Source organism: Nakaseomyces bracarensis (assembly GCF_045282275.1).
Source record: "Nakaseomyces bracarensis strain CBM3 chromosome Unknown Scaff10_0, whole genome shotgun sequence".
NCBI lineage: Eukaryota > Fungi > Ascomycota > Saccharomycetes > Saccharomycetales > Saccharomycetaceae > Nakaseomyces > Nakaseomyces bracarensis.
In genome coordinates, this window is record NW_027263956.1 from 900,073 (window position 1) to 924,422 (window position 24,350).

Consider the following 24,350-nt stretch of genomic DNA (forward strand, 5'->3'; position numbering starts at 1 on the left):
ATGTGCGTTCCTATTTTAATATTAATAGCAGGTTTTTCTTTATAACGAATTAAAATACCAAAAAAAAAAAACATACTAGTTGAATACATAAATATATATACATACGATTATTCTTTTATTTATACACTCACTAATAACTATTTAGAAATAACAAATATTTCTTTTCCTGCCAAATATAACGCTAGTAATGTTTCTTCTATTTCTACTATTTTTGTTAATTTTGATTGGTCAAAAATAAAAGAGGCTATAAGTCATTAGGGCAGGATATATTACAGCAAAGAAATTCATACGTATATAGCACCGCGAATAGAACACTAAGCATTACACAGTAATGATATTATTAGAGTCAAATAGATAGAAATAATTAATTATAAAAAAATATATATGTTAGAATATAAATAAAGGTATTAGTCTCTTTATAAGAAGTTCCACCAAGTCCCAAAATTCCATAATTCCAAATGGAATAATCGAGATAGTATTAGAGAGCTTTATAAAAGAGGTAATAAGAACAAAAAGAAGAGATTTATCGTTTGCAGTAGAGGATGTATCTTACTTCTTCATTGTCCTGTTCATTGCCTAAGTACTAGTAGTGTACTGGCCCTTTTCATCTTGTTAGTCTTTTTATTATGTTGTTTTTGCTTTTACAGTTGTTTTGGGGGGAGGTTAGGTTTATAGGTTTTTCTTTATGTCTTGATTTATGTTTTGATTGGTATTTTTGTAATTGCCTTTCAGTTACCTTACTGGGAGGCAGTTGGGAACAATTCTTCCTTCAAAGGAACACCTAGCTCTTCTCTGACTTCCTTTAGCTCGTCTAGGTAAGCCTTATATTGGTCCTCGTTCTCAACCTTGTACTTCAAGGCTTCAAACACTCTAACGGCAGTTGGCAGGTCATTGACTCTTCTGGCAGCTCTCAAAGCCTTCTCAATGACAGCTGGTGCTGGAACCAAGTCGTAAGAGAAACAGTTGTTCAACACTCTTTGGACTTCAAACAAATCGTAGGCCTCTTCAAACTCCTTCTCGTATCTGGCAGTGAACTCCTCAAAGGTCTCCTCATCGTGTGCATCAGAGTACTTTCTAATAGTGGTTAGTTGTGGTCTCCAGGCAGCAACCCTCACAGCTGGTGCAGCTCTGGTAGAAGTCAATAGAGTTCTCTTGAAAACTGGTGCTCTAAGGAGTGTTCTGGACAACATTATTTTATATCTGTATTATTTGTAACTTAGTGGGTTAGCTATTTGATGGTATATGGGCTTTGCTAAACAATATTTAATTAAAAGAACAAAGGCTATTCCAGGAAAGATGAACTACTTACTAAACCGATAACATTTTATAATACTAAGATATATAACTGAGTTCTTTTTCCCATTCACCTGCTGTATGGGCCTCTCAATACAAAACTTACACAAGACACCATTGGCTGATCGAGAGAAACTCTCTGGAAGCTTTCTCTCTGTCTCTGTCTCTCTCAGTCCACTCAGAGACTTCGACCAGTCTTCTCCCCCCCATTGTGTCTGCGATTTGTTCAATGGTTGACGGACATAACGCAAATTGGGATTTGGGAAGTAAACATACTATCCAGAAGAGAAACCTTGTGCTGTAACGCTGGAGGACTAAAGGAAGAGCCAGTGGCCCTCGAGGCAACACAGCCGATTCTCGCTGCTGATTGGTTAGTTCTCACCAAAAGGGACTATGATTGAAAAACTGAAAAAAAATTGTATCGGATATCACTAGGACATCTCGTGATGGCTCGTGGGGTAACACTTCTGTAATGCAATTATGTATTATAACTTGTCTATGTACGGTTCTATAACAATTTGGAGATATTTTAAATGATTCACATGGGGACTTCCTGGCCCTGGGCGAAGCTGATCAGCATGAAGAAGTTCAGGCCTGATATCAGGAGCCAGACCAGCACGGCGAGGACGTTCACCAGCTTGCTGTTGCTCATATCCTTGTACTCTGGTGCGGACTCGACCTGAGAGTTTGAAGGCGCGGTATCTTCACTGCTGTCCATGTCCTGTAGTGGGAACTCTTCTTCTTCTACAGTAGAGAGTTTCGTGTACTTGCCTCTTCTGCTCACGGTTTGTCTTGTGTTTGGGATGTCCTTGGTAATTTCAACACTCATAATGTTCTTGTTAGCCGTAAAATATAGTAGTGGAGCAGATACAAATGGCAGCAGTAGCGAAAGGACCACTTGGGAGGCAATTAGTGCACCTGAGAGGCCGGTACGTCCAGCTACTATGACTAGAATAAGACATGGTGTAATAGCAACCGCTCTTGTTAGAGATCTTCTCAGGCCTGGTGCAATAGTCCAGTTCAAGAAACCTTCGCTGACAATTTGTCCACTGAGGGTACATACAATACCAGCACTCTGACCAGAGAAAAGTAATGCGAGCATGAAAATGGTTCCCGCACTCTTTGACAAGGTGCTGCAGAGTAGGTTGTAAATCGAGAACAAATCAGCCCCATCAGCGTACTCATCGTTGTCATATAGAGTGGCTCCGCTAACCATTAGAATAGCACAGTTCACAAAAAGTGCAATTGTAAATAATGAAACAAGCAATTCTGCAACTGTATAATGTAGTGTTTCCTGTATCGCCTCGTAAGAAGGTTTATAATCCTCATGGTTGTTATCTACGTCTTCTTCTTCAGGTTTATAGTAACCGTGTGTAATGTCGTAATCTCTTAACCTTGGTTGAACCACACCGGATCCCAAATATAAAGAATGTGGCATAACAGTTGCACCAAGGATTGCCAAACTTAAATACAAACCGTCTCCTTTGATAACGGCATCACTAGGTAGGAAACCCCGTAGAATCTCCTTTGGAGGACCAAGGTTAACGTAAAACAGCTCTATTGCGAAACATATGACAGTACAAATAACCAAAAACGAAACGAACAGCTCAAAATATCTGATGATCTTCAAGTCCCCGTTAGGTTTGTATGCCATCAGTACGATTAACACATCTACCACAGTAAGGATGACACCCACTGCCAACGGTACCCCAAACAAATTATTAAGAGAGATCGCGGTACCAACAACCTCTGCCAGATCTGTTGCTATAATGGCAATTTCTGCAAGAATATAAAGGGTAATGTTTAGGCCGTGCGGTAGATGTTTCTTACAGTTTTGGGCCAAATCGAGTCCCGTCACAGCCCCGAGCCTTGCACACAGACACTGTAGAAACCCTGCCATTAAGTTAGATACAAACATCGAGAACAGAAGCTTGTATTTGTGAGCAGAACCAGCTGCCACCGCAGTGCTGTAATTCCCTGGATCCATGTACGAAACGGAAACCATTAGTCCAGGACCAATAAACCGTGCATATTTCCGACACATCCTAAACAGCTTCTGTACTTTATTATCACCTGATCGCACCGTTAATACTTCATCTCCTTCCTGCGGTATACTGAACATATCAGACAGTGATGCCGTCGATGTTTCTCGAATCTCTAACACCATCTTAAAAAATATGCAAATTCCAAAAAACCAGTGCTTACAACTAAAACAAATAAACCTGTGCTTAATAAAACAAACAAACCGATCTCAAGTACTATTCAAAGATGGAATGAATCAATATAAGAGTAAACAAAATAGCTCTTATCAGTGAATTTCTAAAAATATCTCAAAATACGGCCTTATTACAACTAGCAGTAACCGTAAAAAATCAATGGAAATCAGCTCCTTACTCAAGTATCGACCTTCTTGCTATAGTATCTTGTTCTGGTCATGGGAGAACCGGAATATTCAACTTTACCTCGAGGCTTTTAAATATTTGAGGGACACCAATACACTGTACACGTCTTAAGGAAAATCGCCAAAATTTCGCAAACACCGAGTTTATACGTACAATATGATATCATGATTAATTTAATTAATTAATTAAATAATTAATTAGTATATGTAATCAATTATTCATATACTTATTAATTTAATTCTCAAGTGTTTATATAGCTTAGTATTCAGATATTTCACAGTACATTCGTATGTAAAATATTTCATACTTAATTTGATACTCAAGAAAAGAGTTTATGAGTTCTTTAAGGTAACATATATTTTAATAGTGTCTTATAAATAAAACCGGTTATCTATAATGGTGTCTATGTAGGTGGTTTTATTATATTTAAAAAAAAAATATACAGTGATATATTACAGCTTTTGTTGATTAAACCTAAAAGGAGGAAGTAATCTGTTCGACAACTGGTCTGATTATGTCCTTCTTATTTGGAACCATGTGGCCACCTGGGTGTTCGAAGGAGTGCAATTTGGTGCCCTCACTGTCGTCACCGAAGCTTTCCTTGTACATGTTGTATAGGTACTTTGATCTCTCGCATGGGACAGCCATGTCCGAGGCACCCCAGATGAAGAGCATTTTGGTCTGGCTCTCTGGGTTAGGCTTAAAGCTGTCTCTGTACTTTTCAGTGATTCTAAGCTCACCTGGCTTCTCTGGGTTTGGTTCGGTGAAGGAGTAACCAGAGATGATCAGGCTGAGCTTGAACTCTGGGTGCGATGGGACCAACTCAGTGATTTTGTTTGTGATGATGGTGGACAAAGCAGCACCCTGGGAGAAACCAACGATACCATCGTATGGACCGTGCTCCTTGATGTGGTTGGTGACAGTAGCGATAGCCTCAGTCAAGTCCAGCTCCTTGGAGATCTCGCTGTGGTAGAACCAGGCCCTGTTCACATCGGCCTCTAAAGTAGCAGCCCACTTCTCATCGTCCATCTCAAATGGCAAGTCCTTTCTGTCCAACTTCACAGGAGCATCAATATAGTCACATTGAACATCAGCCTTCTTCAAAAGCTTTCTGATACCAGAAGACTTCTCAGAGAAGACCTTACCGTTTTGCAAGAAACCATGCAGAAACAACAACTTAGGAACAGTACTGGCAGTCATGATTGAAATATTATATTGTGATTAATGGTTTTGCTAACTACTTTTTTATCGATAAAAGCTAATAACAATGCACAAATATTTTAGACACAAAATAAAACTATACCTTTAAATAGTCCGTTGCAAATACTGCCAAATTGGTTGCATAATCAATATTCCTCGAGAAACTGAAAAAATATAAAAAAAGTAACGAAATAAACGTAAAATTCCTCGAGAAAATTATGATTTCTTTCTTTTTCACATAGAAACCTCCGTACAAAGCAAGAATTTTGAGAACTATGACGTAATTTATAATTTATTTGGCTGTACGTGTTTTTCTGTGTAAGCCATGCTTCTATGCAAGATGATGATATTAATGATTAAAGATGTAGTTATAGAGACTTAATTAAAAAAGCAATTACAATTGAAGTGAGTAAGATCTCAGTCATCCCATGCGTAGGGTGATCTTGAGCGCAGGTATGGACCGTACCTGTCGAAGAGGAAAGGTACTGGGATCATGAGAACGGTGACCATGGCGATGAGGAAGCCTGCCCAGTTGACACCCATGCCTTTATACATCTGGAGACCGAAGAGTGGAAATACACCACTCATCGTGCTTCTGACGAAGGAGTTGCATGCCATACCTGAGGCAGCGTACTTCCTGTAGGCGTCCACAGTGTAGCCAAAGACGCCGACGAAGACGAAGTAGACACCTATACCGAACACTGCACTTCCGATCTGTGGGGCGATCCAGTGGACATGTGAGTAGCACGTCCAGGCGAATATCATAAGCCCGATTGGTGTTGCGAACGCACCCAAGTACAGTGGTTCAAACCTCATTTCAGGTGTCCTTACCCCTCCATTCTTAGCGACCCTGGCGTCATATCGTTTTTGGAAGAGGAAACTAGTAGGGGCACCGAGTAACATACCGACCATAAGTCCGATGTACGAGCAACCGACCTCCATCACAGTGAAGCCATATAGGTTTTCAAAAACGTATGGGAACGCAACGAAGTATAAATATACGATCGCAAGCACAAGGCCTGTATAGAAACAGAGAACTGCCATCATTGGGTCTCTGAATAATAGGCCAAATGGTCTTCTCGCAGAAAGGAACACAGATGAAACAAAACTGGTCTCTTTCCTGGTGACTTCCAAAGGCGCATAGTAACGGTCATCATCGTTTTCTTCTCTTAATCTCTTTGCTTTCTTGATCAATAGTACTGGAGCGTATGTCTCTGGAACAGATATTACAATTAGTACTAGACAAACACCAGACGCTATCAATAACGTCACAAAAGTCCACTTGTAACTCACTGTATATAGTGCTCCGCTGATAATAGGCCCCAGGGATGGTCCCAGAAAGGCAGCCGTGGTATAGATGGCCATTGGGATCCCGATTTGCTGCTTGCTAAATATATCACTAATGGCACCACCAGCCACGCTCAGAAACACTGATCCGAAGAATCCCGAAAGGAACCTACCAAACATGACACCCTCAATGGTCTTAGACCACGTCGTCAAGCATTGCCATACAATGCTCAGGGACAAAGAGGAGACGAAAGTAATCCGACGCCCATATAGCTCACTGATAGGCGACAGAAATAGAGGGCCGAAGCCCAGACCGAAAATGTAGAAGGTAATCCCCAGCGTGCTGACCTCATGGGAAATGTGGAAGTGCCTCATGATATTCGGCGACGCCAGCGACCAGCACGATGAGATTATAGTGATTACCGTAGAGGTCAAAGTGATCAGCGATGAGATGTAGTACTTGCGTACCAAAGACATATGTCTTGCGATATCTTCGGGGTCCGGTTCCCCATCAGTGCTAAACGAAACCTCGAAACTTTGCTCCCCAGAGTGCTTGGACTCTAGGTCTATCTCCCTACAAGACTCCGAGCTCTTCATCGAGGACATTATTTGATTTTAACAGTGGTTTGTTTTCGGTTTCCTTTGATTAAAGCATTCAAAGCAAATAAAACATCGAATACTTATCTACATGTAGGCTATATATATGGCGATGACATAATTTTTTACTTCTATACAATGGGCCGGAGATAACAGTAACATCACCACCGTTCTACAACAATGGAAGGAGACAGAGTAGTACCGTGTTGAGATGATAAACGGAGATTAGAGCAGGGCCTCCCCCCACCATAACCTCTCCTAGCAATTGTACATCCCAACAATACAATACAATACAATAACAAGGAAGAGAGCGCATTGCAACACCAGGGCCTTCTAACTGCCAGTTGGCTCTCCGCTGCGGAGCTTCTAGGCCAGGAAGCATAGAATGTTCGGTGAAAAGCATAGAAGTAACTCACTTTTTTTCTTTCTTTCTTTTTTTTGTCGTCCAAGTTTTTGACACATTTTTTTTTCAGTGGAGGGTGAGAGAGAGAGGATATGGAACTATCTATTACTTATTTAGGGCCCAATTAAAGGGCATTGGAAGGCTTTCTTATCATTTAGGTATCAGAACCATACACACACAATTACACAATGACTTCTCGTGAAGTTTTGCCGGGAAACGTAACACCAGAGCACTACGACCTTACTCTGGAGCCATATTTCGATACTTTCAAGTTCGATGGTTCCGTTACCATTGATTTGAAGGTCAATGATGACTCTGTAGACAGCATCAGTGTCAATACACTGGACATTGACATCAAGTCTGCTGTTCTTGACGGCTCTATCAAACCTGTCTCTGTTGATGTCAACAACGACACCCAGACCACGAAGTTTAGCTTCGAAAAGGGCACTCTTGCCGGCAAGTCCATGGTTAAGCTTACTGTTGTGTTTGTTGGTATCCTGAATGACCAGATGGCTGGTTTCTACAGAGCCAAGTACCAGGACAAGGCTACTGGAGAGACCAAGTATATGGCCACTACGCAAATGGAGGCCACCGACGCTAGAAGAGCATTCCCATGTTTCGATGAGCCTAACTTGAAAGCCACTTTTGATGTCACCTTGATCTCCGAGAAGCGCTTGACCCATTTGTCCAACATGGACGTCAAGTCTGAAGAGATTAAGGAGGACAAGAAGATCACTAAGTTCAACACCATCCCAAAGATGTCCACTTACTTGATCGCTTTCATCGTCGCTGAATTGAAATACGTCGAGAGCAACGACTTCCGTATCCCAGTCCGTATCTACGCTACTCCAGGAGACGAGCACCTAGGTGAATTTGCTGCCCACTTGGCTTCCAGAACTTTGAAGTTTTTCGAATCCACTTTCAACATTGAATACCCACTACCAAAAATGGATATGGTTGCTGTTCACGAGTTCTCTGCAGGTGCCATGGAAAACTGGGGTCTAGTTACATACAGAGTTGTAGACCTATTATTGGACAAGGAAAACTCCACTTTGGACCGTATCCAAAGAGTTGCTGAAGTTATCCAACACGAGTTGGCCCATCAATGGTTCGGTAACTTAGTCACTATGGACTGGTGGGAAGGCTTATGGTTAAACGAAGGTTTCGCTACTTGGATGTCATGGTACTCCTGTAATGAATTCCAACCACAATGGAAGGTCTGGGAACAGTATGTTGCCGACAGTTTACAACGTGCCTTGTCTCTTGACTCCCTGAGATCTTCTCACCCAATTGAAGTCCCAGTGAAAAATGCCGATGAAATCAACCAAATTTTTGATGCTATCTCTTACTCCAAGGGTTCCTCTCTATTAAGAATGATCTCCAAATGGCTAGGTGAAGATGTGTTCATCAAAGGTGTTGCCCAATATCTAAACAAATTTAAGTACAGCAATGCTGAAACTGAAGATTTGTGGCAATCTCTATCTGAAGCATCTGGAAAAGATGTCACCAGCGTTATGAATATTTGGACCAAGAAGATTGGTTATCCAGTTGTTAAAGTTGAGGAGAACGGTAACACTATCAAGTTTACACAAAACCGTTATTTGTCTACAGCTGACGTTAAGCCAGAAGAAGATGAAGTCCTATACCCAGTTTTCCTTCAGTTGAAGACTAAGGATGGTGTGGACAATACCGCAGCTCTAAATGAAAGATCTACAGAACTTACCGTCAAGGATACTGAATTCTTCAAGGTTAATGGTGACCAAGCTGGTGTTTACATAACATCCTACTCTGATGAGAGATGGGCCAAGCTAAGCAAACAAGCTGATCTACTTTCTGTCGAAGATAGAACTGGTCTAGTGGCTGATGTTAAATCTCTAGCATCCTCTGGTTACACTTCTACTACAAACTTTTTGAATTTGGTTTCTAACTGGAATGAAGAAGAATCTTTCGTTGTCTGGACCCAGATGATTAACAGTATTGCAGCTCTTGAAGCTGCTTGGGTCTTCGAAAATGAAGATGTTCAAAAGGGTTTGGAATCCTTTATCTCAAAGCTGGTTGTCGAGAAAGCACATTCACTAGGTTGGGAATTCTCTGAATCCGATTCCTATGCTGTTCAAAAATTAAAGGTTATCTTATTCGATACAGCTTGCTCAGTCGAAGACGAAAAGGCTCATAAAGCTGCTTTGTCCATGTTCGACAGTTACATCAATGGTGATAAGAAAGCAATTCCAGCTTTGATTAGACCAACAGTGTTCAATGCTGCTGCCAAGGTTGGTAGCGAAGAAAACTACAATAAGTTATACAACATCTACAAGAATCCAATTTCCACTGATGAAAAATTGGCAGCTCTGAGAGCCTTGGGTAAGTTCAAGAACGAAGCCTTGTTAAAGAGAACATTAGGTTACCTATTAGACGGAACCGTCCTGAACCAGGACTTCTACATTCCTATGCAAGGTATGAGATCGCACAAGGAAGGTATTCTAGCCATGTGGGAATTCTTGCAATCTAACTGGGACGCAATTATTAAGAAGCTCCAACCAGGTTCTCCAGTGCTAGGTGGTGTTCTAACTGTTAGTTTGTCTGCTTTTACCACCCTAGATAAGGTTGAAGAGATTAGAAAGTTCTTCAGCGACAAGCCAACCAAGGGTTTCGATCAAACTCTCGCACAATGTCTAGATACTGCCACATCCAGAGCCCAATGGGTATCTAGAGACAGCAAGATTGTCAAGGAATACCTACAACAAAATGGTCACATTAAAAACTGAATGAACATGTAAAATACCCAAGGTGCATCAATTGCTATACAATAACATTTAATAACTTCATCGGTTTTTCTTATTTGAAACTAGTAGTATTCCCTTTTTCCTTTATATATATATACAATACTGAATAATAAAATCTGCAAACAAAACAACGAAAACGTTGCAGTGAATATAAAGTGATTTATCCATTATCGAATATTTCTTCTACAACAATGGGGCAATTGTCAATATTCTTTTTATGTGAAGTTTACTATGACGTCATAATGTCAAAATTTCAATTTGTTGTTTAATGCTCACTGAAAAATTTTTGGTGCGATGACTATGCCTTTCAAGAACAGAAGAATATTATGACCTAAACATTATTTTAGAGGGCATTCACTAGTTCATATTGATAAATTGGGGCATATATACTACCACAAACCATGTCCATAGATTTGTTAGCTATTGAAAAGTTTTTATGCACTTTGAGCACAGAGAAAGTGGGTCCTATCATCAAAAAGAAGTCCGGTACGCAGCAGATATATGATTTGAAGACAGGTACCAGGGCTGTTGACATTGTTACTGCGATCGATAAAGAGGTAGAGAAGCTAATCTGGGATTCATTGAGAAAAGAGTATCCGGATTTCAAGTTTATTGGTGAGGAAAGTTATGTAAAAGGTGTTACGAAGATTACAGATGACCCCACCTTTATTGTGGACCCAATTGATGGCACCACTAACTTTGTGCATGATTTCCCATTCAGTTGTACTTCTTTGGGTCTTACTGTCAACAAAGAACCAGTTGTAGGTGTGATTTATAATCCACATTTAGACCTGCTATTCTCTGCCTCCAAGGGTAATGGTATCAGAGTTAATGGAGAACCCTTTGATCATCAAGCTAAGATGGAATCAATGAGCCAATTGGAGCTTAATAAGTCTGTGGTAGCATTACAACCGGGCTCAGCTAGAGAAGGTAACAATTTTTTGACAAAGATGAAAACCTACCAATCATTACTGGCGTGCGACGAAGGTTTTGTGCATGGTTTCAGAAATTTAGGCTCATCTGCAATGACAATTGCCTATATTGCAACCGGTAATTTAGATGCTTACTGGGATGGTGGCTGTTATTCATGGGATGTTTGTGCAGGTTGGTGTATTCTGAGAGAGGCTGGAGGTACTATTGTTGGTGCTAACCCTGGCGAGTGGGAAATTGGTGTAGATAATAGATCATACCTAGCTGTTAGAGGTTCTGCTAACGATGATGATGGCTCAATTCAAAAGAAATACATAGAAGACTTCTGGAAATGTGTTAAAGGTAAACTTGAGTATAATTAACCTGACATGAATCCTTAATTACGACTCAAAAATGCTATAACTTTATGATAGACAACAAAATAAAATATGAAATTCATGACAATAATGCAAATGATAATATCTATAGAAATAAATAATATAAAAATATAATAATAAATAAAAAATTGAATAGAAAACGAATTGTTCTACTTATAGAGGTATAAGCAACCATCTTGTCCAAATAAGCCGAATACACCAACTAGAGGCATCCAACCTTCTGCACCTCCTGCTTTCTCACTCAAATTAACAGCCTTTTGAAGTCTTTTATCTTCAAGTGGTTTACCAATATTGTAGCCTCTAATACATAACATGCCCTGTCTCTTAGCAATATCCAAATTATCGGCTACATCAACTTGTACCATCTTTCCCTCAATGTTGGTCTCTAGAGTACCATAACAAGTCAGTACCTTATCTACTTGAGTTGGAAAAATTCTATAGTCAAAGAAATTAGTACTGGAAATACTACCCATAATCATATATGGACAAATGACTTCTTGGACAGCTCTAGTTCCAAACGTAGTTCTGATTTCATTTAGTTGCACAGATGTCAGAGTAGTATTTTTAGCTGTTAATGCTGGTTTTTTAATAGCACTTATTTCCATGCTAGAGATAGCCTCAGAGTTTGGAAGTTCGTTTTCAACGTAAATACACCTCAGGGCGTTTATTCCAGAATTACTAATTTTAGCCCATTTGGTGAATATACCTTCACTTAGTAAGGTGTTAGCCCATTTTTCTTGCACCTTGTAAATCATTGAGTTCTTTTGCTGATTAGATTCATTCAACAACTTTACCATAGCATCTTTTAGAACGACTAGTAAAGTTGTATTTCTCAAAGATTGAATGTCTAAGCAGGAATCACTGATGAACGAAACCGAACCACCATGTAGGAGAACTGAAAAGAGCTTTGGCCATATATGCAGAGTTTTAGTTGGCTGGCTCAACTGTCCCGCAAAGGTAATAGAATCTGTTTCCTTAAGAGAATGTTCCATTGGAAAGCTCTTTATGAATGAGGATACAGAGCTAACCAGATTCATCTGAGAAAAACAGTTAGTATCATTCCATGGTGTAGTCACCCACATTAACTCTCTTTTATCGTCTGACATATCTTCAGGACATTGATATTCGAAAACTGGGTCATCATTAGCATCCTTAACAAGATCCTCCCAGAAAGAAACATTGGCAGGAATCTCACTTACATCAAGAGGCTTTTTACCACAAATTATAACAAGTCTGTACCACGATTCACTACCATTTAGCCTGGTAAACGCATTCCAGCTGTCAATGACTAAGATATCCACACCATCAATCTGATTTCTTGGCACTGCACTTAATAATTGGACCGGACTGTTATCTTTACGAACTGATCTTAACATACCTGCCATAGCCAGAGCAAAACTAGGCAGGGTATCCATCGAAGTTGTGATACCAATACGTTTGCTCTCTTGCCAAAAGTTAGCATTCATGATATGCTTAACGAGTCCATTGATATGGGATAAGCTGAACTGTTTGCTACCTTTAGCATTTCTTTCTTCGGGACTCGAATATAAACGGACAGTGTTCCTCCCATCCTTCATTTCAAGGGCAGCATTCCACAAATCACATACATTACCACTACGACTCCTGTAACCAAGCGATAAACCAAGCCCAGTGGTTAATGGGAAACCCAATGGGATCAAAAAATTCCTATAATGCACAGTTTCATTATTCTTACGCACCGTAGAAGTGTTGGCCTGCTGGTTCAACGCAACCGATGTCCAATCACGGAGAAAGTCCAAAAGGAAAGAACTTAACACCCAATTGGCACCAATCACAACTGCCACTACTGTGACAAGCAATTTGATAACTTCCCAGACAGCCATAATAGTGTTACTTTTTCTATAATGTTTTTTTAAATATACCCTGAACAAACGCAATCGCAGTTATAAAAACTTTAATAGCTTGCCACTAGCATATATATATACAGAAGAACTTATTACATAATGATCAAGCGTAAATTGTACGAGTACAAAATCCAAACGAGAGAGAGAGATTTTATCGGATTACAAGAGGCACCAAAAAGAACCCCAGACACACACCCTTCCGCATATACCACTACAGAGAAACTTACTCAAACGCCCAACCAATTCACTAAGATTAGAATAAACTACAATTAAAACTTATAATGCCAAGTACAATACTAATAGCCCAATACCCTTTCTTATACATGTATGTACGTCACGTGAACACCAATTATTTAATTCAATGATCATTGCATAGAAACTGCCGCAGAAGCTATTGACATCTAAATTGCATGTACGGCTGTTTCTAGGAGTATCCCATTGTTGCTGAAGCTATCATATCACCCTCTACGGAATTGAAAAAAAATTGCAGAGACTGAAAAATAATTTTTTTGCGATGAGCTAGCTCAATGGCATAGTCAATAGAGAGTGGAAAGCTTTGATTATCCATTCAAGGAAGTTACAGAAAGGTATTTTATACTTGGTTCAACTGCGATAGCTGCTGTATCACGACTTGAGATAAAATAAACAACGAAAGCACGACATAAATGGCTAAGGATATTGAAATTTCGACTTCAGAGTCTGCTTTTATCAGGGAAGCGTTGAGCCAGGAGCAACGATTAGATGGCAGAAAGCTGGATCAATTCAGGGATGTAGAAATTGAGTTTGGTAAGGAGTTTGGAGATGTCATGGTGCGGATGGGGAAGACTTTGGTGCATTGTCGGATCAGTTGTCAGATTACAGAGCCATACGAGGACAGACCGTTCGAGGGTCTCTTTCTGATATCTACTGAGGTGTCTCCAATGGCTGGCCCACAGTTTGAGAATGGGAATAGTACAGGAGAGGACGAAGTTCTATGTGCGAGGATCATTGAGAAGGCCGTTAGGAGGTCCGGAGCGCTGGACGTCGAGGGACTCTGTATAGTAGCTGGTAGTAAGTGCTGGGCTGTACGGGCCGATGTCCACTACCTGAACTGTGATGGTGGGTTTATCGATGCCTCCTGTATTGCCGTCATGGCTGCCCTATCACACTTCAGAAAACCAGACATTAGCGTACATGGCGAGGACGTTATGGTGTATCCAGTTGACGAGCGTGAACCAGTACCGCTCGGGATATTACACATCCCGATTTGTGTAACATTCTCCTTTTTCAACCCACAGGATACTGAGGAGAACATCAAAGGTGACAGCAACGCTGAGATATCAATCATCGATGCCACTTTAAAAGAAGAACTACTAAGGGACGGTGTGCTCACAGTCACACTAAACAAGAACAGAGAAGTGGTACAAGTATCTAAAGCCGGTGGTCTACCGATGGATGCGCTGACCCTGATGCAATGCTGCCACAAAGCATACGAGATCACAGAGCAAATCACAAACCTGCTTCTCCAGAAATTGAAACAGGATGCTGCCTCCAGAGACAAGTACTCCGCAATCCTAAGCTCAGAAAACGCCAGATAATGTGATTCTATATATTTTGTTGACCTTTTTTCTTTCTTTTTTTTTTCTTTCTTAAGTATTAATAGAGAGGCCCTTACACTTTCTCCTTTCAAATACATACAAATATAGAAGCATAACGAGAAACACCTATTAGTACCAAATAAATTAACCCTTTAGCAATAGAACATTTGCAATACTAATATTTTTAGCAGTCTCTCCGGACAAAAAATGACGTATTTTTTATATAGGGTGTGAACGAAGGAATCCCGTGCGTTAGTTTCTAAGCATTTCAGGAAAAGGACCCTTTCTATTTTTTTTCTCTAAATTCTTCTCTGTGCTTTCCTCCGTCATTTTCTGAGTTATTTTAAAAAAAGTATAGAAGCTGATCATACAGGCACAGAAGGGGAAGCAGCCACTGAGTAAACTACCGTGGACCCCTGCGTTGGGTAGGAATAAACTTTTCTTCTTTCTCAATATTCCTTCCCTGCAGGGTTCTGTTAGTACAGAAAAAAGTAAGAATGTCAACTAGTTCTGGCACAGAAACCCCAGCACTGACGCAAAATCTTGTTAGATTTAAGGTGCATCATGCGCTGGTCCAAAAAGATTTGGCTCAGACAGTGACGCAGTGTGGATGGGTGGGATAAGAGTAGACCTGCTATTTATTGTTTCTATGAGGTAGACGGGCCGTAGGAAGTCTCTTGAAAGCGCAATTAAAAGAGGAAAAGGGCAATTTTGCTTGAGAGGGCCTGTGGGAAGGTGGGCTTTTTGTTTTGGGATCAATTTACGTCCCATTGCAAAAGGTACCAATATGCCCCCCCATGGAAAACTTTAACAAAAATTTATTAAACAACAACATTAAGAAAATTTTTTATATGACTTGATATACACATACTTAAATATAGAAGATCAATTGTAGGGGGGATTTCATTTACTCCTTGGATCAAAAACCAAATAAAATAGAATATATATCATTAAAATCAAAGATCAAGAAAAAACTAGCAACTGGATATATTGGCTGGATCAAAATATTAAACTTCACCAGTTTATGATAAACTTATAGAATCAACGCGATAAACACAAAAAGAAGCAAATTAAAAGAATAAACAAAAGGATTAACGAGGTTTCCGTATTGTTTTTTCATAATATTATAGCATTGGATGTTGTTTTTGTTATTTCTAATATGTTCTGTGGTGGGTCAATTGATACCTGCTCCATATGAAGATGGTACTAGAAATGGCACCTACACTTCGACCTCATCGAATAATAACAATAATAATGCAGACACCTCATACACTCCAGGTGTGATATCCTCATCGGCTGTGCCGTCTTCCGTGCCGACAAGTTCGGCTTATATCCAGCCACCTTTTACGACTTCTTCTTCATATTCAGTTGGCTCATCGCTGTACTCATCTTTAATACCAGCATCGCCATTAACGTCTTCAATATCTTCATATATACCATCAGTTTCGTCAGTGTCCAGTATATCGTCTGCGATCTCATCGACTTCGTCATTAAGCAGCATATCATCATTCCCCTCGATCTCATCTGTATCAAGTTTGATTTCAGTGAGTTCTTCGTCGTCGAGGTTTAGTTCTTTTTCGTCATCGATAAGTTCTTCCTATAGCTCGTCGAGCTCCTCTGCTGTTTCGAGTGTTTACTCAAGTCCGATTATTTACTCATCATCCTCATCATCTTCATCATCATCCCTATCATCGACAAGTTCCAGCATATTCTACATTTCATCGTCATCTAGTTCATCGTCATCAAGTTCTTCCTCACCTACAATTTTAATAAGATCATCAACATCATCATCGATGAACTCAACTACCTCCTCCTCGATTTCCACTAGAAGATCATCAAGCTCAAGTTCAGTTTCCAGCTCGAGTGTCAGCTCAACCCCTTCGACAACATCGAGCAAATCAAGCTCTTCCGCTCCTTCAATAACATCTGTGGACCCAAATGTCGTCATTACAAGTATCGTTGGGGGTGAAACTATCCTAGCTAATAGGTACACAACAGTGACATACTCCTCAACCGCGACTCACCAAGCAACACAAAAGAAAAACGAGCATAGTGGGCTATCAAAGAAGAATAGGAATATTGTTATAGGCTGCGTTGTTGGTATTGGCGTGCCCCTTATCATCTTTATTCTAGTGATACTCTACATTTTCTGCATTATGCCAAGAAGAACTGATTTCATCGACTCAGATGGTAAAGTCATTACTGCATACAAAAACAATATTTTTACGACCATTTGGTATGCAATACTTGGTAAGGATCGTTCGGAAGTTGGAAATTACAACTCGAATTCTCCAATCGGAAGTGACGATAACTCTTCCGATTTCATTATCACCAATGACAAAGATGGTACTCATACTTATGAGGTGCCCGATATTGAGGCCACAAATATAGAGGATGACAATGACGATCTGATTAACAATATTAGGGACCGTAATTTTAGGTCACATGGTCATACATTAAGCCAAACCAGCAACGCATTCACAGCCACTTCAACTTTAGATGGTTATACTACTCCTAGCCAAGATAGAATGTATGATCAACTGTCGATCGTTAACAGTCATCCACCAATGGATACTGATTCAGAAATATATCTCAATGGTTACTCTGAACCTGGTGGACACCGACTCAATGTTACAAACTACTAATAATACATTTAACAGAACTCCAAAAATATGAAAACTTACGCCATTCATAAAACAAAAATATCTATTTCTCTAATTTTTTTTCTTTTTAATAACATAATTTCCCAAGGTGCTATCCTTATAAGGTTGATCTGGCCGTTTACATTTGTTAGATTGGGGACAACATTACTTTTGGTTTTTCTTTTACATTACAGGTCATTTTCAATTCACTCAAGCATTTTTTTCAATCCCAATTATTTTTTTTAGTTATTTGATATTTTTCACCATATTTATTACCATCAATTATTTTAGGCTACCTGACATAGAACTTTTTAATAATCTTTATACACCAGTTTTTAAATATACGTTTTCCTCTTTTTAAAGCTACCTGATATTTTAACTCGATCTATATTAGATTTGTTTTTGCAAATAAAATATAACAAAATTTAGTTATTTGTCCAATTGTCCAACTTTTTAACTATTGTATCAAATTGTTATCTATATTCAATTTGATAAATGATTATGTTAATTCTTAACTCTTATAAATGTATAGTACGCAGAACATCCCAAGAAATTACAAATCCGTGATAGTTTAATGGTCAGAATGGGCGCTTGTCGCGTGCCAGATCGGGGTTCAATTCCCCGTCGCGGAGATATTTCTTTTTTGGTAATTATTTTTGTCGTTATAATAAAACGAATGTCATTAAAAGGTCAATTAGTGATGGATGAGTAGTCTTACATTGTACTCATGAATAGTGTTCCCCTACTGTTTGTATGTATGGTCACACTTGATACAACTATTCTTTAAGAATATTACAAGTAATCTTTATCGTGAAGAAGACCAAAGGAAGAAAATTCATTACGTATATTTAGTATTCATTTCTATATAATATTCATTTCTATAATATTCATATTAAAATCCTTCAAATATTTTATCTAAGTTATCAATTACGTTGATATGCAGTATCTCACCTTTATTGTTTACCAGCGATCCCTTCTTATACATCTCCGGTTCATTATTATAGTTTATACCGCAATCCTTGAACAATATTTCGTTCTTCTCACTACTTACAGTACCTGACAACCTTTTCTCAGCTTCCTGTGCGCTCATACCGCATACCTGGATCAGTTGCCAAAATGCTGTGTTATAGAGGTTATTTATATGAGTATCAACATACCTCCATGTGACGTAGTCGCGTATGGTCTGAATATTTGGATATACAACACAACGGGCATCAAAGAAAGGAAGGTGTTTTGGATGTAGTTCTACTCCGGTGAAGAATTTAGGCCATAGTGCAACGTAATTGGACGTGAACAAAGACACAAAGAGCGTCGCAAGCTTGTCCTTTCGCCTTTTATACAGTTCTGTATCTTTCTTCAACACAAACGAGTACTCATCACTCTCCCCATAGGCACATATCATATCATGTCTATAATGCAGCACCACATTCTTCGCACACGCATTCATCAACCGCAACGCACGCAGGTCATTCGGCTTCTCAAACTCATAATATTTGGAAAACTCATGAAACTTCTTACCATCTATCCTAACCACTATATAACTCTGCGGTAGCAACGTATCATGAGTCTCAAACTGCTTAACATACTCATACTTCGACTTGGCCATTGTTACTATCCAGCTATGACAATAAAAGCAAAGTAAACACCTGGATGAGGAATTGAGTCTAGATAAACAATATGACCGGCACCACAACTCACTGCAATCTACCTCTTCCTCACTAATAGTTTGAGATAAATAATAACTATACTATTATTACCGATGGGCATCGCATCGCATCGAATCAAAATCTTTCATATAGTCATTGACGGTTATAACATGTGATATAGTAATAAAAAAAAAGGGAGACATCTTTTTAAATTATAGGCACTCGAGCCCGTATAAGTTTTATTATATTAATAATAGTCAGAGTAATAATCAATCTCAAGCTAACGCTATATTATTCAGATAGCAGTGGAACATATTGATTGAAGTGACATAGAAACATGGGGAAGATTAAGGTAATTAGGAAGAAGAATCACAATGCTATTGATCCGTTGAAGAAGCAGAAGTTGCTGTGGTCTGCAGGTCATGGTCTCACTGTTGGGTGTGGGCTATTGTTCTCGATAATGTATATGCTTCAGTTTTTGTTGTTTTTTAAGTACCGTAATTGGAAGTGGTTGTTTCTCAGGGAGAATGTTGGCTACTCGTTTATTAAGGGACAGAGGTGGTATCATAGTATAATCAGACAATCTCCGCTCCTACTATACAAGACATCATTGATAGGTGTCTTTATTAGTTACTCTATAACGATGATACAGAACTGGAAAGGTGTTGACCCTACTTGGAATGACTTGCTAGCCTCCCAGAACTTCCAATCCATGCTAATTGCATTGCTATGGTTCTTGACTGGTGGTAAGTCTATATATAAACTGGCACCATTCATGGTGTTGGCCTCTCTACATTTCTTGAATCAGAAAAATGAGTTTAACGGAGTGGACAACCACGATGAATTCACGAGGAAGTACAGACCTTATCTGAACATTGTAGCATACGCAGAATTGTTTACGATAGCCAGACTTCTCATCGATACTTTGGTGATGAGAACAGGGACGTCCGGTTTTACTTTTGTTTTTTACCTTGGTATCTACTGGCTAAAGCTGAATTATTCGACGTATGCTCAGGCAACTTTAGTACAGGTCATCAAACTTGTAGATGACAAGATTCCAAAGCAGGCAAACCCTGTGTGGAACGCTTTCAAGAAGTATTTGAGTATCAAGATTTCTGAATGTATCGAAAGAAACAAGCAAATTGAAAAAGAAAGTGCCATTATCACAACTCAATGAAGTAAACTCTTAATCTAGATTATATTTAACGCATCATTACATAAAATATATTTTTATTAACAACTAACGAGAATTTATTAACATAGCTTATATCCAACTAGGATCTTACTTCAGCCTATATTATACAATTGTTTAATCATCCTACGTTGATATTCGTAATTTAATGATCCACAATTGCGTTTATATATTTCTCGTAAAAGACGGCTTAAAGATAAGGACGTATAATTATAAATTTCTTGATCTAAAGAGAATTATATTTAGGAGGTTTTTTAAATATGCAAAGAAACAAAAAGATGTTAAGTTTCCTAGTTTATTTATTCAGCAGAAGCTCTGGTGTAGATAGCTTGCTTAGAGTGCTTGCAGACAGGCTTGATGATACCTTCTCTTTCCAAGTGTCTCAAAGCAACTCTAGCCATGGAACCACCAATCTTTAATCTGTCAACCAAGACAGAGACAGAAACGTATCTGTAAGTTGGGACTTCCTTTAGGATTCTGTCAAACTTCTCTTGATCCAAGATGACGGCGTGTTGGGCCTTGTCCTTGTGGGACTTCTTGGACCACTTCTTCTTGGACTTCTTACCACCGGCCATAGCGGCAGCAGCCTTGGCAGCCTTGGACAATTGTTGCTTTGGAGGCATGTTGTATTCTGTAATAATATTGTATATTCTGAGTGACAATAACGAAAAAAATAATGATTGAAAGGAAATACAAATCCACTGTTCTTCATGTGTAAGATTAGTTTATCACTTCAAAAGTCTTCAAAAATTTTTATTCTTAACCATATATACCATTTAGGTTGCACCATATCTTATAAATTTATTCCTTGTAATCATTTCTTCCGCAGTTATTAGTTTGTCAATAAAATATTTAATTAATGTTAGTAATTTGCACATTTTTTTTCCGTTTGCTTGTTCGTAGTTTTTGGACACTTAAAAGTCTTCTCCACCATTATTACCCACAGCTTTCTATGTCTTCATGAAGTTCCATTTCAGTAGCGTCTAACACCATTTATCCGTCATATATTCCCACTAATTTATCATTTTGCCTGTTCAAATATTTGCCTTTTCTTAATAAGTGAAACCCAAAAACCGTACGTTCTCTATCTTCATTATGTACACATACCCTAAACTTTTTTGGCGTGGTGTCTTAAAATATGACTAACACTTCAAACACTAACATAGAATACTTTTTATACAATTATAACTTGTAAGTAGATATTGAAAATAATATCATCTCTCTCCCATACGTTAACCTAAACTTTCCCATCGCTCTCCCATCGCTCTCTCAGTAAAAGCCCCCCAGCCCAGACAGCCCAGAGAGCCCGGTTCCCCCAAGGACAGGCCAGTCTAAGTGCCTTCCCTCTGGGCACCCGTCCGCACCTCTAAACACAGACAGAGAACACTGGCCCCTACCCTGAACCTTAGCCCGGCCGTTCGCCAGTTCCAACTAGAACCACCAACTAGTCGCCCCCTTCCTCCTCCTGGCCCTCCCCCGAGCCCCACCCTAGGCGAGGACTCCTTACCAAAGATAAAGAGTAGTGCTCTACCACAACCCTTGTTCTCTGGCTTTGCAGCTGTGCTCTGTAGCGAGACCAACGAACATCTCACAGAGACTAACAACTTTTTCCTCAGACACTTCCTATTTAGGTATATGAGGTGATAAGAAAAAAAATAGACAATCTTTTCATAGAAGAAGTCGTACGGAAGTATAGTAAAGGAGGTAGAAAGAAATTATCAGGTAAGTCAGGATGTACGGATGTATAAAGTAAATAATAGTCACACAAAAAACCCTGCTTTGGTAAAATTCACTAGTTTATCTCTCCTAAAGGGGAGCTGATACTAAACCTGCCTTTCATAGATATCAGGTATTCCACAAGAATAGATGTCGTCAATATATCGAATATCTCAACCGTGGTATTATTAGCACGGTAACTCGGTATTAGACCACATCTCGTTGTGTGGCAGTTTTTATCACAAGAGTCTAGTACCTATCTATCCTAAAAAAGGTATCTTAACTTGTATTCCGATATAGTGTAACGGCTATCACATCACGCTTTCACCGTGGAGACCGGGGTTCGACTCCCCGTATCGGAGTAACAATTTTTTTTTTTGTAGCTGTGGATGAACAAAAATTCAATAAATTAATCTAGCCAGGTTTATTCCGGATATGCCTCGATTTCTAAGGTCATCATTTCTATGAATACTTGCTAATACACATAAACATCAATAAATTTAAATACAAGAATACTTGACAGATATGTTTTTATAGTGAGTTTCCTTCTTCGCCTGCAGTAATAATCAATAAATACATATTTATGCTAAACAATGCGTTGCTATACGCTGTAGAGTACGAAGTTTGAGTTTTAAAAGGTAAAGTGAGAGGGTAAGACCGATATATAACGAAATAATATGGTGATATAGTTCTGGTTGCTATACAAAACTGTCTTGGGATTGAGATATCTATAAGCACATGGTATTTGATATTATGTATCAAAAAACACAGAGGAGACAACAGCATGACGGATCTGTTGATACGACTTTTCGTAATAAATATTGCTTCGATTGGTATCTCTATACTACTTTTTTAGTTAATGCTGTTGTTTCTATGCACAGTTGCTAGGCACAGTTCATGGATGCTTTCGTGAGCGATTGGCCAATCCAAACTCCGTTCTACTAAATAAGGGTAATCGAGTAGATCTCCAAAAAAGTGGGCTGATAACGAGCTAATCAGACATCTTCGAGATGTGATGGGCATCTGATCACATCATATACATACAAATGGCAGTCAATTAAAGTACTATGACAGCCATATTAAGCTAATGACCATATAGTAGGGGGGTATTATTAAGATTCACAGTTATGCAGGTGGCCCAGGTTCGATGGTTAGTATTACTAACAGTTTTGTTGTCCTACGTGAGAGATAGTACAGCAATTGACCTCCATCTTGTAGGTTACCAGGGGAATTATGTTTGTGCTACCATGAAAGCTGGGAAAAATACCGGCGACTCTTTTATAACATTTAACCTGACAAAAACCCCAAGACGCTCAAAACAATCATCAATTGCTGTTGCTATTTTTAACTTTGAAGATGTTCCAGTACTTGGAACATTTAAAGATAGCTTTCGCCTCAACTATTGTGATGAATATGAACTTCAGGAGATGAGTTGTAAACGCCCTGATTTAGGTCTATTTTATTCCACTGGACCGACATTACACAAGTTCATAACATTTAATCAAACTTCGTCGGGGGTAATGGATACACGGTATGACATCGAAGAAGATGGAAAGTATTGCGTTGTAGTAGAAGGTGACAAGGCAACGAGAGGAATTGCTCACTTTAACAATAGTTTTGGTCAGTTATCAGTTGGTGAATTTGAGATTATGCATGCCTTAAGATTGTTATTTTTCTTTGATATTATCGTTTTAGGATTTTATTTGAATCTTGTCAAAGCTGAGCTGGACAGTTTGTTGTGTATTCATTGGTCGACTATCAAACTATTGTGCATCATGAATATTGTCGCCTTTTTTCAGTGGATGGAATATGAGGTAAAGAACATAAAATCTTCACCATTGTATTTTTCTATCTTTTGTGAGGTACTTCTTTTCATGAGATACAATGCTAGGCTATATTTTTTAGCCTTGTTAACAACAAGATACGGAATTGTTCACAATAAACTGGCTACCAATCGAATCAGATTTATTCAATACAGTTTATTAGTGAAGTTTATTTGTGAATCTAATCATTTCGTTACTTCTCAATTATACTTGCAAGATTCCATTACTGGGTTGGTGTCACTTGCATTAGGTTTAATTGTTAAAATAAAGCTATTCTTTCCATTTTGGAGAACATTTTGTTATTTAAAACGGCAAAGATTATTACTAAAGAATTACATGTACACGTATATAAGCTGGCTATTTGGTGCTATCCTAACTTGTGATTTTTTATTTCTATATCATTCGATGAATGATAGAATCATAAGAGATGGTATTCCTGAATCTGAAATTAGCAAAAAGAGTCTGTTTGTGAGAACTTTTATTCCTGAATTAGTAATTAATATTTCCTTCTGCATTATTTTTTTCTTATGGAGGCCGGCTAATGTTGACCATTATTTTAAATAAGGTTGCTTCTGACAGACGAAGAGGCTAGTAATAAA

At 38.8% G+C, this 24,350-nt stretch overlaps 13 protein-coding genes across 13 annotated transcripts; 6 read left to right on the forward strand and 7 right to left on the reverse strand.

Moving 5' to 3' along the window:
- Window positions 1-737: 737 nt before the first annotated feature.
- Window positions 738-1,190, reverse strand: COX6 (cytochrome c oxidase subunit VI; the record flags this gene model as incomplete). The annotated part of the gene is made up of 1 exon (XM_071053186.1): window positions 738-1,190. One exon carries the CDS (start codon window positions 1,188-1,190, stop codon window positions 738-740), a length of 453 nt encoding a protein of 150 aa, XP_070911436.1.
- Window positions 1,191-1,831: 641 nt separating this feature from the next.
- Window positions 1,832-3,460, reverse strand: SMF2 (divalent metal ion transporter SMF2; the record flags this gene model as incomplete). Its single annotated transcript, XM_071053187.1, has 1 exon — window positions 1,832-3,460. One exon carries the CDS (start codon window positions 3,458-3,460, stop codon window positions 1,832-1,834), a length of 1,629 nt encoding a protein of 542 aa, XP_070911437.1.
- Window positions 3,461-4,169: 709 nt separating this feature from the next.
- FSH1 (putative serine hydrolase) lies at window positions 4,170-4,895 on the reverse strand (the record flags this gene model as incomplete). The annotated part of the gene is made up of 1 exon (XM_071053188.1): window positions 4,170-4,895. One exon carries the CDS (start codon window positions 4,893-4,895, stop codon window positions 4,170-4,172), a length of 726 nt encoding a protein of 241 aa, XP_070911438.1.
- Window positions 4,896-5,312: 417 nt separating this feature from the next.
- Window positions 5,313-6,788, reverse strand: YHK8 (Yhk8p; the record flags this gene model as incomplete). Its single annotated transcript, XM_071053189.1, has 1 exon — window positions 5,313-6,788. The coding sequence occupies one exon, from the start codon at window positions 6,786-6,788 to the stop codon at window positions 5,313-5,315; it is 1,476 nt and encodes a 491-aa protein (XP_070911439.1).
- A 582-nt stretch (window positions 6,789-7,370) lies between these two features.
- Window positions 7,371-9,947, forward strand: AAP1 (arginine/alanine aminopeptidase; the record flags this gene model as incomplete). Its single annotated transcript, XM_071053190.1, has 1 exon — window positions 7,371-9,947. One exon carries the CDS (start codon window positions 7,371-7,373, stop codon window positions 9,945-9,947), a length of 2,577 nt encoding a protein of 858 aa, XP_070911440.1.
- Window positions 9,948-10,366: 419 nt separating this feature from the next.
- Window positions 10,367-11,257, forward strand: INM1 (inositol monophosphate 1-phosphatase INM1; the record flags this gene model as incomplete). The annotated part of the gene is made up of 1 exon (XM_071053191.1): window positions 10,367-11,257. The coding sequence occupies one exon, from the start codon at window positions 10,367-10,369 to the stop codon at window positions 11,255-11,257; it is 891 nt and encodes a 296-aa protein (XP_070911441.1).
- Window positions 11,258-11,421: 164 nt separating this feature from the next.
- On the reverse strand, window positions 11,422-13,134 carry DDE1 (Dde1p; the record flags this gene model as incomplete). Its single annotated transcript, XM_071053192.1, has 1 exon — window positions 11,422-13,134. The coding sequence occupies one exon, from the start codon at window positions 13,132-13,134 to the stop codon at window positions 11,422-11,424; it is 1,713 nt and encodes a 570-aa protein (XP_070911442.1).
- Window positions 13,135-13,820: 686 nt separating this feature from the next.
- On the forward strand, window positions 13,821-14,732 carry RRP45 (exosome non-catalytic core subunit RRP45; the record flags this gene model as incomplete). The annotated part of the gene is made up of 1 exon (XM_071053193.1): window positions 13,821-14,732. One exon carries the CDS (start codon window positions 13,821-13,823, stop codon window positions 14,730-14,732), a length of 912 nt encoding a protein of 303 aa, XP_070911443.1.
- Window positions 14,733-15,868: 1,136 nt separating this feature from the next.
- MTL1 (Mtl1p) lies at window positions 15,869-17,377 on the forward strand (the record flags this gene model as incomplete). Its single annotated transcript, XM_071053194.1, has 1 exon — window positions 15,869-17,377. The coding sequence occupies one exon, from the start codon at window positions 15,869-15,871 to the stop codon at window positions 17,375-17,377; it is 1,509 nt and encodes a 502-aa protein (XP_070911444.1).
- Window positions 17,378-18,266: 889 nt separating this feature from the next.
- On the reverse strand, window positions 18,267-18,980 carry THG1 (tRNA guanylyltransferase; the record flags this gene model as incomplete). Its single annotated transcript, XM_071053195.1, has 1 exon — window positions 18,267-18,980. The coding sequence occupies one exon, from the start codon at window positions 18,978-18,980 to the stop codon at window positions 18,267-18,269; it is 714 nt and encodes a 237-aa protein (XP_070911445.1).
- Window positions 18,981-19,357: 377 nt separating this feature from the next.
- RNJ42_03031 (uncharacterized protein) lies at window positions 19,358-20,197 on the forward strand (the record flags this gene model as incomplete). Its single annotated transcript, XM_071053196.1, has 1 exon — window positions 19,358-20,197. One exon carries the CDS (start codon window positions 19,358-19,360, stop codon window positions 20,195-20,197), a length of 840 nt encoding a protein of 279 aa, XP_070911446.1.
- A 314-nt stretch (window positions 20,198-20,511) lies between these two features.
- On the reverse strand, window positions 20,512-20,835 carry RPS25A (40S ribosomal protein eS25; the record flags this gene model as incomplete). Its single annotated transcript, XM_071053197.1, has 1 exon — window positions 20,512-20,835. The coding sequence occupies one exon, from the start codon at window positions 20,833-20,835 to the stop codon at window positions 20,512-20,514; it is 324 nt and encodes a 107-aa protein (XP_070911447.1).
- A 2,220-nt stretch (window positions 20,836-23,055) lies between these two features.
- Window positions 23,056-24,315, forward strand: RNJ42_03033 (uncharacterized protein; the record flags this gene model as incomplete). Its single annotated transcript, XM_071053198.1, has 1 exon — window positions 23,056-24,315. One exon carries the CDS (start codon window positions 23,056-23,058, stop codon window positions 24,313-24,315), a length of 1,260 nt encoding a protein of 419 aa, XP_070911448.1.
- Between the last annotated feature and the right edge of the window lie 35 nt (window positions 24,316-24,350).